The 15,340-nt window shown below is 38.8% G+C and overlaps 1 protein-coding gene across 4 annotated transcripts in view; it reads left to right on the top strand.

Annotated features, from left to right (window-relative positions):
* PICALM (phosphatidylinositol binding clathrin assembly protein) overlaps positions 1-15,340 on the top strand; it is a 139,989-nt gene that overhangs the window by 53,867 nt on the left and 70,782 nt on the right. For 3 of the 4 annotated variants that reach the window (XM_006864958.1, XM_006864959.1, XM_006864960.1), the window contains exon 2: positions 6,974-7,116. In XM_006864958.1, the coding sequence (XP_006865020.1) occupies positions 6,974-7,116 (143 nt within the window). Of the gene's footprint in view, positions 1-6,973; positions 7,117-15,340 lie in introns of those variants that run through there. The other variant, XM_006864961.1, reaches the window with a different exon arrangement.

The following is a 15,340-nucleotide window of genomic DNA, read 5'->3' on the forward strand; positions in this document are numbered from 1 at the left end:
TAGATGTTATCCTGTCACAGACAGAGTTGTACTTCAAGATAAATTTTGAAATTTTTTTTAATGACGAGTATTACATTGTGCCACTTCAATTTGTTACTCCTAGCTTAATAAACCATGTGATTTTCAGATTCAGAATGTCCAATTCCAGACCATTTCAGCTCACTAATGTCTAGGATATTGATGTTTATGCATTCCATTCCATTTTTGATAACTTTGAGTTTTCCTAGATTCATACTTCATGCATAACATAGTCTGATTATTGATGGATGTTTGAAGCTGGTCTTCCTCATTTTGAGTTGTGCTCCATCAGCAAATGAAGATCCTGAAAACTTTACTCCATTTATGTCATCTTGGTGAACTCTACTTTCAGGAGGCAGCTCTTCTCCCGTTGTATATTGAATGCTTTCCAACCAGTGAGGCTTATATTCTGGGACTGTTATCTTAAAATATTTTGGTTTTCTTCAGCATGTTTCAGTATTCAGTATTCTGCTGCTGACAGTATTCCAGTGCTGTTCATAAAGTTTTCAGTGACTAAATATTTGGAAGTAGTCCATCTCTCCTTATTCCTAAATGTCTCTTAATCTGGAATCCTATCTGAAACCTTTCCACTCATATTTAAAGTTTTGGTGGTATAACTTCCAGCATCACAGCAACACACAAACCACAATAGTGCTACAAACTGACATGTTATTGTTTTCTGTGTGGGGTTTGCTGTTGTGAAGTGCCATCAAGTTGTTTCCAAATCAGCAACCCTATGTGGGGTTTCTGAGGCTTTACATCTTCACAGGAGTAGAAAGCCTCATCTTTCTGTCACTTGGTTAAGGGAAAACTAAACAAATCTAAATGTTTTTCTTTTTGAGCCCTTTTGATTGATAAGAGGAATTTGTTACAGAGCTCTGCGTTTTAAGAAAATTTTTATAGTTTGACAGGGTATTTGTGTATGGGAATTTACCTTTGGTACAAATATACACCTGAATGTGGTGGAGGGCAAAGTTATGAAACCTTCTTAAACATAACCACACACCTTCTAGGGAATGAGTCTCTGGGCCTGAGGGGCTCAGGACCATAGCCTTGGGAAATAGCATGATCAATTGACATAGCATAGTCCATAAAGATAATTTTCTATATCCTACTTTGGTCATTAGAGACTAGGGGCTTAAAAAGGTTATGATGGGACAGCTAAAGTGGAACTCGTGGTCTCTCCATCTGGAGGAAACGAGTGATGAAAATCAAAAATCTGTGAAAACTGTGAGTCTAATGGATTAATAGTTTTCTTATATCTTACATACAACAACAATGAGTTAGTGAATATCAGTAGCCTTGACCCTGAGACCAGAAGAACTAGATGGTGCTTTATTACCATTAACTACTCTGAAAGAGATCACCTTAGAAGGCCTTGGATAGAGTAGGAGAAAATGTGGACTGAAACTCAAAATCATAAAAAAGATCAACTTTACTGGTCAGATAGAGACTGATGGAATCCTGAGACTACGACCCTAACACCCTTTAGGTCTGGAACTGAACTCACCCCTTAACTCAAGTTTTCAGCCAAACAATAGATCTATAGTGGAAACAATAACACTGGTGAGGTGCACATACCTTAGACCAATCAGTTGAGGGCATCATTTACTCAAGCACTAGGTTCAGAAGAGTTTGGAAAGGAGGAATGGAAAACAAGAAACATAGGGAAGAAGTAGGATTAGTGCTGCAGCACTGAGAGGATTGCAGTTGGTGAGATGAAACAAAGTGTATATAATTGGTGAATGTGAAACTGATGATTCTTCATTCAATTCACAATAAAAAATTTAAAAGAAAAAAGTAGTCTCAAATTACAAGTGGGAGAAGGAGTTAACTATTGATATGCCAATAATATTTATGACTTGTTTGAAGCAGTTTGCTTTTGTTTGTTTGAGGTGGGGGAACACTTTCCTGATTATTTGGAGCTCAAATTTGGAAGCGTTTTCAGAGTAAAAGGTGGTTACGAATCGGACTGCGAACCTTAAGGTCAGCGGTTCGAAACTACCAGCTGTTCCGCAGGAGAAAGATGAGGCTTTCTACTCCCGTAAGGATTTACACCCTCGGAAACCCTGTACAGGGTCGCTATGGGTCGGAACCGACTCGACGGCACATAACAACAACAACATTATAGTAGAAACACTGTGTAGTGGAAAAGTTACTGCATGGAGTAAAGAAGTAGTAGAATATACTGTGGGGAACTATAATACTACAGAAATCGTGTTAGTTTATTCAGTATATTAAACCAATACACAGTAAAATTTGTGTCCAGTTTGGTCTGTATTAGATTTATAATCTCCGCCTGAATTCTCTTATCATTTTATCTGTCATGTGTGAGGAATTATTTCTTAGCTTCTGGGGTTATCCTTAAGTTTTTATGCTCTTATTTCCAAAACATACTGTAGTTTGCTTAAGCATTACAGTGGAAATCTTTGTTAGATTCTCTATAACTTATATTTTGAAATTTGATCATCTATTTGACTCAAGCTTTTCTTTTTTTGATAGCAAGTTATACAAATATCTGTAGAGTATTGCTTTAGTTCATATAAAAGATGCCATTTTGGATGCTTTAAAAAAAAAATTTGTGTTAGGAGTGTCTGTATATAAATTGAAATGATTATAGAGTGACCATTGTATGCCAGACATTGTTCTAGGCCATTTGGGGATATGTTGTTGTTAGGTGCCATCAAGTTGGGATCAGCTCATAGCGACCTTATGCACAACAGAATGAAACACTGCTTGGTCTTGCCCCAACCTCTCAATCATTGCTGATTGATTGCACGCCTGAGCCCACTTCTGCCACCACTATGCCAATCCATCTCATTGGGAGTCTTCCTCTTTTTCTCAGACCCTCCACTTTATCAAACATGATCTGCTTCTCCAGGAAATGGTCCCTCCTGATAATGTGTCCAAAGTATGAGAGACAGTCTAGCCATCCTTGGCTTCAAAGGAACTTTCTGGCTGTGTTTTTTCCAACACAGATCTGTTTGTTCTTTAGCATTCCTGGGGCACTTTTAATATTCTCCTCCTATGCCATAACTCCACCACTCGTCTGCTAGTTTGTTGTACTGTCGTAGAGTACTGATTCACCTGGCCCAAGTCATGGTATTTTCAATAGCCTCATATGCATGCGAAAGTTGAATAGTAAATAGAAGAATTAGTGCATTTGAGTTTTGGTGTTGGAGGAGAATATTGAAAGTACCACAGACTGCCAAAAGAACAAACAGATTGGTACTGGAAGAAGGACAGAGTGCTCTTTGGAGGCCAGGATGTCCAAATTTCTTCTCTCATACTTCGGACATATTGTCAGGAGTGACCAGTCGCTGGAGAAGGGTATCAGGAAGACCCCCAGAGAGATGGATTGGCTAAGTGGCAGCATCAGTGGACTCAAGCGTGGCAACCATTGTGAGGTTGGCCCAGGCCCAGGACCAGGCAGTGCTTTCTTCTGTTGTGCATAGAGTAGGTATCAATTTGATTGCAACCACAACAACAATAGCACCATAACTCAAAAGCATCAATTTTTCTACAGTCTTCCTTTTTCACTGTCCAACTTTCACATGTATACGAAGTTACTGAAAATACCATGACTTGAGTCAGGTAGGAAGTGAGGGAGAAAACAGTATATATGACTGAGAGAAGAGCATTCTAGGTAAAGGGAACAAAGTGCCAAGCACCTTAGCTAAAAGTCTGCTTGGCTTGAATCTGCTTAGCTAAGAGTCTGAAGGCATTAGAAGGAGAGGTCAGTATAGCTGAAGCTCATTGATGGTGGAGAGCAGATGACAAAGCAAATACAGATAAGAAAATATGAGTGTATGAATAAATTGATACTTCGTTTTTTGAAATGTACATTTTGGCATAAGTCAAGCCATTATATTTTGGTAATTATGCAACAGTTAACAGATTTTTCTCATGGTTGCCAGTGATGCTCTCTGTTGCTTCACATATTAACTTCTTAGAAGGATTACAGCTGTCCCTGGTGGTGCAGTGGGTTAAGTGTTGGACTGGCAGTGGAGAGGTCACCAGTTTGAACCCAGTAGCACCTTTATGGGAGCAAAGGGATACAGTCAGCCTTAGAACCCTATGGAGCTGTTCTGCTGTGTCCTGCAGGGTCACTGTGAGTCAAAATTGATAGCAGTGGATTTTGGGTTTTTTTTGGAGTTGCCTTATTTTAAACAAATTCGAATCCAGTTAACATTGTTTAGTTAGTAAATTGAGGTCCACTGAGACTGTGACCTTCCCAAGGCCATGTGCAGCTACTTAGAGACAGATCCAGGCAGGAGTCTAGGCCTTCTCAACTCCCTTACCAGTGTTGTTTCCCATGTATGAGTAGTACTAAAATACTATTCTTGGTCATGAAATAGATTTAGTGTATTGTTCGTGAGTTAAAATTCATGAAATCTTATAGTTTGTTTTACTGATGTCTTTTGAATACCAGAAAGTAAAAAGATGTAATATAGGTAGTTAAAATTAAGTAATTACATCTGTTTACTTCATTTGATTTCCTTTCTGGAAAATACAGTTTTTTGTTTATTTTTTTGAAACAAATTTCTAGCAATAGAATATGGTAAAGTTTGAATATGAAATCTTTAACTTTGCTATTATTTACGATGAGGATGATTAATTAATCCTAGCAGTCTAATTTATCTCTGATAAAGAGTATGGAAATTGCTAACAAAATTGTTTGTGTGCTGTTTTCAAGGGATCTTAGTCTAGCAGAAAATAATTTGAAGTAATTGTAGAATTATTGTATAGTGTAAAGTCATATGCCAACTTCAGTGACTGTGTGGTCGGTATCTTTGTGGAGGAAAAGACTTCACAGAGGAGTGTCTCTTGACAAGTGAACAGGAATGGAAAGATTAGAGTGTCAAACATCAAGGTACATCACAAAAAAACTGGATAGTGGTTCTTTGTTGGAGGTTAATATGTATCAGGAATTCCTGGTATGGCACTGTGGGTTAGTGTGCTGGATTGCAAGGTCACTTTGAATTGCAAGGTTGGCAGTTAAAGCTCACCAGACATTCCTTGGAAACCCTATACAGGGACGCTATGAGTCGACGGCACTTAACAACAAGATGTATGAAGGATATTGACAAGGACTAAATTATGCTAGTGAGGCGTTAGTGGTTAAGTGGTAGAATTGCCACCTTCCATGCAGGAGGCTCAGGTTCAATTCCCAGCCAGTGCACTAAAAGTGCATTCACCACTTGTCTGTCACTGTAGACTTAGGTGTTACTATGATGCTACAGTGCTTACAGTGGAGCTTCCAGACGTAAATGCATTAAGAAGAAAAACTTGACAATGTACTTTCAAAATAATCAATGGAAATGTTATGGATCACAGTGATACAAATCACAACTGATCATGGAGATGACATAAGACTGGGCAGTAAGCATTTCATTCAGTTTGTTGTTCGTTGTGTCTCCATGAGTTAGAAGTCAATTCATGTGGCAGCTGACAACAAATGTATGCTGTTCTGGGAGCAATTGAAATATTACTGAGGTTAGACAGTGACAGTCTGTTGTATTTTATATCTGTTAACCTGTAAAGAGTGCTGGTGGTACTGTGAGGTACGCATTGACCTGCAAATCGCAATGTCTGTGGTTCAAACCCACCAGCAGCTCCGGAGAAAGATGAGCTGCTCTTGTAAAGATTTACAATCTTGGAAACCTTAATGAGTAATTCTGTTCTGTTCTATAGGTTTTCTATGCGTCAGAATCGACTCAATGGTAGTGGATGGGGTGGTATTGCCAGTATAGAGAATGGGTAGAGGTGTGGAGTGAGTGAAACCCTAAATTATGTATCATTAAAAGAGAAGGGGGCCAGTTGTTACCAATGCTTCCTTGATATTAAATGGCAGTGTTGTTGCTAAATGCCATCCAATCTGTTTAAAATCATAGCAACCCTGTGTAGGGTTTATGAGAAGCAACTTGTGGACAACTGGTGGATTTGAATCGCCACCCTTGTGGTTCAGAGTCCAGTCCTTATCCTAAAACACCACACCAGAAGTCTGATTAAATGCTAATTGTTGTTGTTAAGTGTCGTCGAGTCGGTTTCCACCTACAGTGACCCACCCCGTATAGGGTTTCTGAGGAGCAGCTGGTGAACTTGAACCTCCAACCTTGCAGTTCAAACGGCTTTGCAGTCTGAGGCATTAGCCCACAGCACCACACCAGGAACTGCAAGATCTTAAATGCTAGTTGTTTTTGTTGTTATTAAGTGCTGTCGAGTCGGTTCCGACCCATAAGCGACCCTTTATAGGGTTTCTGAGGAGCAGCTGGTGAGCTTGAATTGCTGACCTTGCTGTTCAGATGGCTTTGCAGTCTGGCGCATTAATCACGGCGTCGCACCAGGACTCCTAATACTCTAAGGAGTATTAGGAGTATTCGGGGGTTCAAGCTCACCAGCTGCTCCTCGGAAGCCCTATACAGGGTAGCTATGGCATTTAACAACAACAACAAGGAGTATTAATAAGGCTTCTTCAGCTTGTTGCTTCCTTATGCAGGATTTCCTCCTAAAACTCTGTTTTAAAAGCTTGTTGTTAAGTATTGCTGAGTTGGTTCCTGACACATAGGGTTTCTGAGGCTGTATAGCTGCTGGAGCAAAAAGCTTTAATATCTCTATAATAACTCTGAAGGTTTATGAATAGTAAGGACTGAAAATTCTTCATAGCCTTGAAACAGTTCCATTTGAGAAGAATAAAGTTCTTGAGGGAAATTTATTTCTTGAAGGAGTTTGGTTTATTTTCAGGTGTTATTGATAATTTATGTGCTCCTAATTAGTACTCTTTTTACTTCTCATATAGATAGTAGTTCTCTTGAGAGATTTTTAACAACTTCTCTAAACTACGCCTTACTGTTTTACTCTGTTAGATCTTTCACCTGTAAGCATGCAGATCTAAAATTTAAAAGAAATTAAACCAAAGTAAATTAATTTTTTTAAATTATTTTTTGTGTTACAGATTTAATTCAGTGCACAAATGAGATGAATGTGAACATCCCGCAGTTGGCAGACAGTTTATTTGAAAGAACTACTAACAGTAGTTGGGTGGTCGTCTTCAAGTCTCTCATTACAACTCATCATTTGATGGTATATGGAAATGAGGTAAGCAGAGTGTTGGTTATAACAATATACTCATATGGTGACTGATTGCTGAGCTTGACTCTCCCACTGAAACTGCAGAATAGCTGCAGAGACTGGGTACTACGTATAGGTAAAAACAGCAAAGATGCCTTGTCAGAACTATAATTTTAGATCTTAAAATTTGGAGAAAGATAAGTTCTGGTGTGGCACTGTAGGATAAGCACTGGACCTCCAGGGTTGGTTTGAACTGCAAGGCTGGCAGTTCAAACCCACCAGCCTCTCCTTGGAAACCCTATGCAGGGTCCCTATGAGTCAGAACCGACTTGACGGCACTTAACAACAATAATAACGTATGACAGAAAGCAGAAAAAGTGGGGTCAGAGCACAGAGAACTTGAGTGATGGGGTTGTGAAGCATAGATATTACCTAACGATGGGATCCATAAATACCACTAACCTTTACAAGTCTCATTTATAGATTGTATATTTGTCCAGATCCATTTACTTTTTAAAGATTTTTGTCTTGTGTAGTTAGTTGTATGTTGATGCACTTTACCTAGTTTTTAGACTGCGATATTGAAAACTAAGATGGCATGTGTTTGAGAGCTACTGATGAATTATGTCTTCTTCAACAGAGAGTATCTCTGAAGTCTGTTACCCAAAAGGGTAACAAGTAAGACACATAAATTTTTATCATTGTTGGGTGTTGTTGAGTCAGTTCCAACTCATAACAATGACCCCTGTATACAACAGAATGAAACACTACTCAATCCTGTGTGACCCTTAATGATCATTGCTATGTTTGATTCCATTGATGTAACCATCTTGTTGAGAATCTTCCTCTTTGTCATCAACCCTGTTGTAATCTACCAAGCTTACTGTTTTTTTTCCAGGGACTGGTTCTTCCTGATAACATGTCCTAAGCACATGAGGTGACATTTCACCATTCTCACTTCTAAGGAGCATTCTGGCTGTACTTCTAAGACAGATTTGTTTGTTCCATCTGATAAATTCACCATTCTTCTCCAACACAGTAATTCAAATGCATCAGTTCTTGTTTGATCTTCCTTATTCATTGCCCAGTTTTTGCATACATATGAGGCAGTTGAAAACACTGTGGATTTTCAGGCATACTTTAGTCCTCAAAGTGATGTCTTTGCTTTTTAATACTTGAAAGAGGTCTATTGAAACAGATTTGCCCAATGCAGTACGTCATTTGATTTCTTGACTGTTGCCTCTAAGGTTGTTGATTTTAGATCCAAGCAAAATGAAATTCTTTATAACTTCATTATTTTCCAAGTTTTTCATTATATTGCTAATTGGTCCGGTTGTAAGGAATTTTGTTTTCTTTACATTGAGTTATAATCTATACTGAAGGGAAGGTAATAGTTGCTAATCAGTAAGTGCTTCAAGTCCTCTTCACATTCAGCAGGTAGATTTTGTCATCTGCATGTTGTAGTTTGTTAATCTTGAAACCTTGTTCTTTTCCTTATAGCCCAGTTTTCGAATTATTTGCTCAGCATACAGATTGAGTAAGTATGGTGAAAGGATACAATGGTAACACATACCTTCCTGACTTTAAATCATGCAATACTCCCTTGAATGGTTGCCTCTTGGCCTGTGTATAGGTTTCACATGAGAATAATTAAGGATTCTAGAATTCCCATTCTCTGTAGTGTTATCCATAATTTGTTATGATCCACACAGTCAAGTGATGATAGATATGTTGTTGTTAGATGTCACTGAGTTGGAACTCATTGTGATCTTTTGCACAACAAGAGTGAAACACTGCTTGGTTCTGCGCCAACCTCACAGTCGTTACACTTCAGCCCATTGCTGTTGCCACTGTGCCAATCCATCTTGTTGAGACTCTCCCTCTTTTTTGCTGACCCTCCACTTTATTCCTCAGGGACTGGTCCCTCCAGATACTATGTCTAATGTATGAGAGACGAAGTCTCACCATTCTGGCTTCTAAGGAGCACTCTAGATGAACTTCTTCCGAAACAGACTTTTTTCTATTCTTCTGGCAGGCCATGATACTTCTAATATTCTTCTCCAATACTATAACATAAATACATCAATTCTTTTAGTCTTCCTAATTCATTGTTCAACTTTCATATGCATATGAAGCAATTGAAAATATCATGGCTTGCATCAGGTGAGCTTTAGTCCTCAAACTGATATCTTTGCTCTTGAACATTTTAAAGATGTCTTGTGTAGCAGATTTGCCTGGTGTGATATGTCGTTTGTTTTGACTGCTGCTTCCATAAGTGTTGGTGGTTGATTATATTAAAATGAATTCTTTGACCGTTTCAGTCTCTTCTACATTTATCATGATGTTATTTATTTGTTCAGTGAGGAGGACTTTTGTTTTCTTTAGATGGAAGTGCAACCTATACCAAAGGCTGTGGTCTTTGATCTTCATCAGTAAGTACTTTAAGCCTTCTTTGCTTTCAGCAAGCAAGATTGTATCATCTGCATATCGCAGGTTGTTAACGATTCTTCCTGCGATCTTGAGTTTACGTTCTTCTTCATGTAATCCAACTTCTTGGAATATTTGCTCAGCATACAGACCAGATAAGTATGGTGAAAGAATACAACCCTGGTGCACACCTTTCCTGATTTAAAAGTGTTCAGTGTTCCCTTGTTCTGTTTGAATGACTGCTTCTTGATCTACATACAGGTTCCTCATGAGCACAAATAGGAGTATCAGAATACTCCTTCTTCACAGTGTTGTCCATAGCTTGTCATGATGCACACAATTGAAAGCCTTTGCATAGTCAATAAAGCACAGGTAAACATCTTTCTGGTAATCTCTGCTTTCAGCCATGATGCATCTGATAATCAGTAGTGATATCCCTTGTTCCATGCCCTTGTCTGAATCTGGCTTGCCTCTCTGGCAGTTCTCTATCAATGTACTGTTCAGCTGCTTTTTAATCATTCTCAGTAAAATTTTACTTGCGTGTCATATTATTGATAATGTCTGATGATTTCCACATCAAATCTGTTCTTAAGATATCTAAATTTAAGTGGAATGTGTTCATGGTTATATTTTGGCTCTCTTGGACTTTTAAAAATTTGTTCCACAGTGTGTCCTGGCATTGTTTTGGCTGATGATGTGGAGCTTTCCCACCATCTCTTTCCACAGATGTAGTCAATTTGATTTCTGTGTATTCCATCTGGTGGGGTGTATGTGTGTAATCTTCTTTTATATTGTTTTAAAAAGGTATCTACAGTGGGTAAAGTTTTTAAAAGGTATTTACAGTGGTTAAAGGAGTCCTGGTGTGGCGCTGTGGGTTAATGCGCCAGACTGCAAAGCTGTTTCGACTTAAAGGACGGCGGTTCAAGCTCACCAGCTGCACCTCGCTATGGGTTGGAATCGACTTGACGTCACTTAATAGCAACAACAACAGTGAATAAAATAATTGGGTTTGCAAAATTCTATCATACTATCTCTAGTATCGGTTCTGTCATCAAGACCATATTTTCTAAATAGTGATCCATCTTCTTTGATTCCAACCTTTGCATTCTGATTACCAGTAATTACCAATACATCTTAATGGCATGTTTGATCGGTTTCAGACTGAACGTGGTAGAATTCTTCTATTTCATCATCATTGGCTTTATTGTTGGAGCTTAAATTAGGTAATAGTGGTCTTAACTGGTCTGCATTATCATTGTTGTTGTTAGGTGCCATCGAGTTGGTACCGACTCACGAAAGAACAAAACACTGCCCGATCCTGGGCCAGTCTCACTACTGTTGCCACGGTTGAGTCCATCGATGCTGCCACTTGGCTAATCCATCTCATTGGAGGGTGTCTTCCTCTTTTTCTCTAACCCTCCCCCTTACCAAACATGATATCCTTCTCCAGTGACTGGTCCTTCCTGACAATATGTCCGAGATATGAGAGACAAAGTTTGACCATCTTGGCCTCCAAGGAGCACTCTCGCTGCACTTCTTCCAAAAAGGTATCTTTTGGTTCTTTTGGCAGCCCATGGCACTTTCAGTATATGCCTCCAACACCATAACTCAAAAGCATCAATTTGTGTGCGGTTTTCTTTCTTCACTGTCCAACTTTCCCATGCATATGAGGTTATTGAAAATACCATGGCTTGGGTTAGGTGCACCTTAGTCCTCAAGCTGACATCTTTTCGCTTCAACACTTTAAAAAATGTCTTGTGCTGCAGATTTGCCTAGTGCAATAGTTTGTTTTATTTCTTGACTGCTGCTTCTGTGAGTGTTGATAATTGATCCAAGAAGAATGAAGTTCTTGGCAGCTTCAGTCTTTTCTCCACTGATAAGAATGTTGTTTATTGGTCCAGTGGTAAGGATTTTGTTTTCTTTACATTGAGATGCAATCCATACCGAAGGCTCAGCTCTTTGATCTTCATCAGTAAATGTTTTAAGTCCTCTTCACTTTCAGCATGCAAGGTTTTATGATCTGCATATCGCAGGTTGTAATGAGTCTTTCTCCAATCCTGATGTCACGTTTTTGTTCATATAACCCAGTTTTTTGGATTATTTGCTCAGCATACAGGTCTTCATTATAGATGTATGGATATTAGCCAATCACAGGCAGCATTATACTTGAAGATAGAACTTGAAATGTTCTTGTTGATGAATGCTACACCATTCATCTTTAATTTGTCACTCCTGCCATAGCAAACCATGTGATTGTCAGATTCAAAATGGCTAATACCAACCCATTTCAGCTCACTAATGCCTAGGTTATCAATCTTTATGCTTTCCATTTCATTTTTGATAACTTCCAATTTTCCTAGCATCATACTTCGTACATTCTGTGGCCTGATTATTAATGGATATTTGCAGTTGTTTTCCCTCATTTTAAATTATGCTCCATCAGCTGATGACGGTCTTGAAAGCTTTTCTCCCTTTGTGTCATCATGTTCAACTCTACTTTGAAGAAGCAGCTCTTCTCCAGTCATATTTTGAGTGTCTTCCAAACTGAGGACTCATATTCCAGCACACTATATTTGACAATAACCAGTCCACCACGAGTAGCCTGCTTGGTATATAAAATACTTGTGGCATAGCATCCAGCATCACAGCACTATGCAAGCCACCATAGTATGACAAACTAACAGACAAGTGGTGGTTGACAGATGATAGAAGAGACTAATAAAAAGAGTAAGACAGTTAGATTTACTTTATGTAAAGCTCAAGCAGGATAAAATTACTTGATAGACTGAAATGTTTATGTGTATTTTAGGTTTCCAAAGGTTAAGAAGAAAAATATTACTAAGCCCTTCAGAAATCAGTGTCTAATAGATATTTAGACATACGATATTTTTGCCCCTTTTTGACAGAGTTAGTTTTAGTGTTATTGTTGTTAAGTGCCATGTAGTTGATTCTGACCCATAGTGACCCATAGTGACCTTGTACAGGGTTTCCAAGGAGCGACTGGTGAGTTTTAACCACTGGCCTTGCGGATCAAATCTACCTTGTATAAATGATGAAACCTAAAGAGCGTTCAAATTTCTTCTCAGGTGAGCAAAATTAAGCCAAAGAGTCATGTGTACATTCTAATTAATGGTAAGCCTTTGTATTCATAAAGAAGAATCTTTGAAGAGGGGTCCAGGATATGTATATATAACACATACACCCCACAACCCAACCTAACCCAACCCAACCCAGGTGCACATAATGTTTGAGGGGAGGCTTCAAAAAGTTTGTGGAAAAATGGAATGAAAAAGAATGCAACTTCTGCACGAACATTTTGGAGTCCCCTCGTATACTGTGGTTAGTTAGCATTTTGTAGAGAATTTGACAGTTTTTAAAGATGAACTTGTACATGCATCTGACCCAAGAATTCAACCCTAAAGTATATGCTTGAGAAATTCATAGTATACTTATACTTGGACACTAAGCACAAAGATGTTCACTACAATATTGTTAACAAAGTAGAAATTGGAAAGAATGTCAACAACCCTAAATAGATACTTAATGGCATTATAGTTTATTAGAATACTGCTGTTAAGATATATTCTAGTTGATTCTGAGTCATGTACGATATTATTTAAAGTGAATGATCTAGGTCTGTATATGTATTTATTGGGGAAAAGTTGAAAAGCACATTATAAAAGGATAAGTACTATATGATATTTCTGTAAATATAAAATGAAAAATAAGCTTATGTATAGCTTGTGGGTAGAAGTCATGGTGGTGCAGTGGTTAAGTGCTTAGATGCTAACTTGAAACATCAATTGTTTAAATCATAGGAAAAACATGGCAGTCTGCTTTCATAAAGATTTGTTGTTGTTAGGTGCCCTCAAGTCCGTACCAACTCATAGCGACCCTATACACAACAGAACGAAACACTGCCTGGTCCTGGGCTAACCTCACAATTGTTGTCATGCTTGAGCCCATTGATGCTGCCACATTGCCAACCCATCTCTCTGGGGGTCTTTCTCTTTTTCTCTGACATTTCACCTTACCAAACATTGTCCCTTTCCAGCAACTGGTCCCTCCTGTCAATATGTCCAAAGTATGAGAGACAAAAGTCTGGCCATCCTGGTCTTCATGGAGCACTTTGTTTGTCCTTCTTCCAAATCATATGTTTGTTCTTTTGGCAGCCCATGGTACTTTCAGTGTTCTCCTCTGACACCATAATTCAAATGCGTCAATTCTTCTACTGTGTTCTTTATTCACTGTCCAACTTTTGCATGCGTATGTTGTTGTTGTTAAGTGCCATCAAGTCGGTTCCGACCTATAGCGACCCATGGTACAGGGTTTCCGAGGGTGTAAATCTTTATGGGAGTAGAAAGCCTCATCTTTCTCCCGCTGCATGCATATGAGGTTACTGAAAATACCATGGCTTGTGTCAGGTGTGCCTTAGTCCTCAAGCTGAAATCTTTGCTCTTCAACACTTTAAAAAGGTCTGTGCAGCAGATTTATCTAATGCAATATGTTGTTTGAATTCATGGCTGCTGCTTCCATGAGTGTTGCTGGTTGATCCAAGAAGAAATGAAGTCTTTGACAACTTCAATCTTTTCCCCATTGATAAGGTTGTTTATTGGTCCATTGGTGAAGATTTTTGTTTTCTTTACATTGAGATGCAATCCATACCGAAGGGTATGGTCTTTGATTTTCATCAGTAAGTATTTTAAGTCCTCTTCAATTTGAGCAAGCAAGGATGTATCATCTGCATATCGTAGGTTGTTAATGAGTCTTCCTCCAATCTTGATGCTGCGTTTTCCTTCATAGATCCCAGCTTCTCAGATTATTTGCTCAGCATACAGGTTGAGTAAGTTTTGTGAAAGAATACAACTCTGTCGCACACTTTTCTTAATTTTAAACCATTCAGTGTTCCCCTGTTCTATTTGAACAGCTGCCTCTTGATCTATGTACAGATCCCTCAAGAGCACAATTAAGCATTCAGGAATATTCATACTTCGCAATGTTGTCCATAGCTTGTCATGATCCACACAATCAAAGGCCTTTGCATAGTTAAGAAAGCACAGATAAACATCTTTCTGGTATTCTCTGCTTTCAGTCAAGATCTATCAGACATCATCATTGATAGCCCTCGTTCCACGTCCTCTTTCTGAATCCAGCTTGAACCTCTGGAAGTTCTCTGTCAATGAATGGTTGTAGCCATTTCTGTATTACTTTTAGTAAAACTGTACTTTCATGGGATATCAAAGATACTGTTCGATGATTTCCACATTTGGTTGGGTCACCTCTCTTTGAAACGGGCCCAATTACAGATCTCTTCCAATCAGTCGGCCAGATAGTTGTCTTCCAAATTTTTTGGTATAGATGACTGAGTGCCTCCTGTGCCTCCTGACTTTTTTTAAAGATTTCATTTTGTAGTCCATCTTTTCCCGACACCTTGTACTTTGTCAATTCTTTCAGTGCACCTTGGACTTCGTCCTTCAGTGTCATTGGTTCTTAATCATGTGCTACCTCTTGAAACGGCTGAACATAGACCTTTTTTTTTTTGGTACAGTGACTTTTGTGTATTCCTTCCATCTTCTTTTGAACCTTGGAAATCCTATAGGGGCAGTTTTGTCTGTCCTGTAGTATTACCATGAGTCAGAGTTGACTAGATGGCAATGAGTTGTTCTTTTTTCAAATAGTTTATGGATACTTACATTGTTGTTGTTGTCAGGTGCTATCGAGTCAGAATCGACTCATAGCGACCCCATGCACAGCAGAACAAAACAATGTCCGATCCTGGGCCAACCTCACTACCGCTGCCACACTTGAGTCCATCAATGATGCC

The sequence above is a fragment of the Chrysochloris asiatica genome, unplaced genomic scaffold (genome assembly GCF_000296735.1).
Source record: "Chrysochloris asiatica unplaced genomic scaffold, ChrAsi1.0 scaffold00074, whole genome shotgun sequence".
Lineage (NCBI taxonomy): Eukaryota > Metazoa > Chordata > Mammalia > Afrosoricida > Chrysochloridae > Chrysochloris > Chrysochloris asiatica.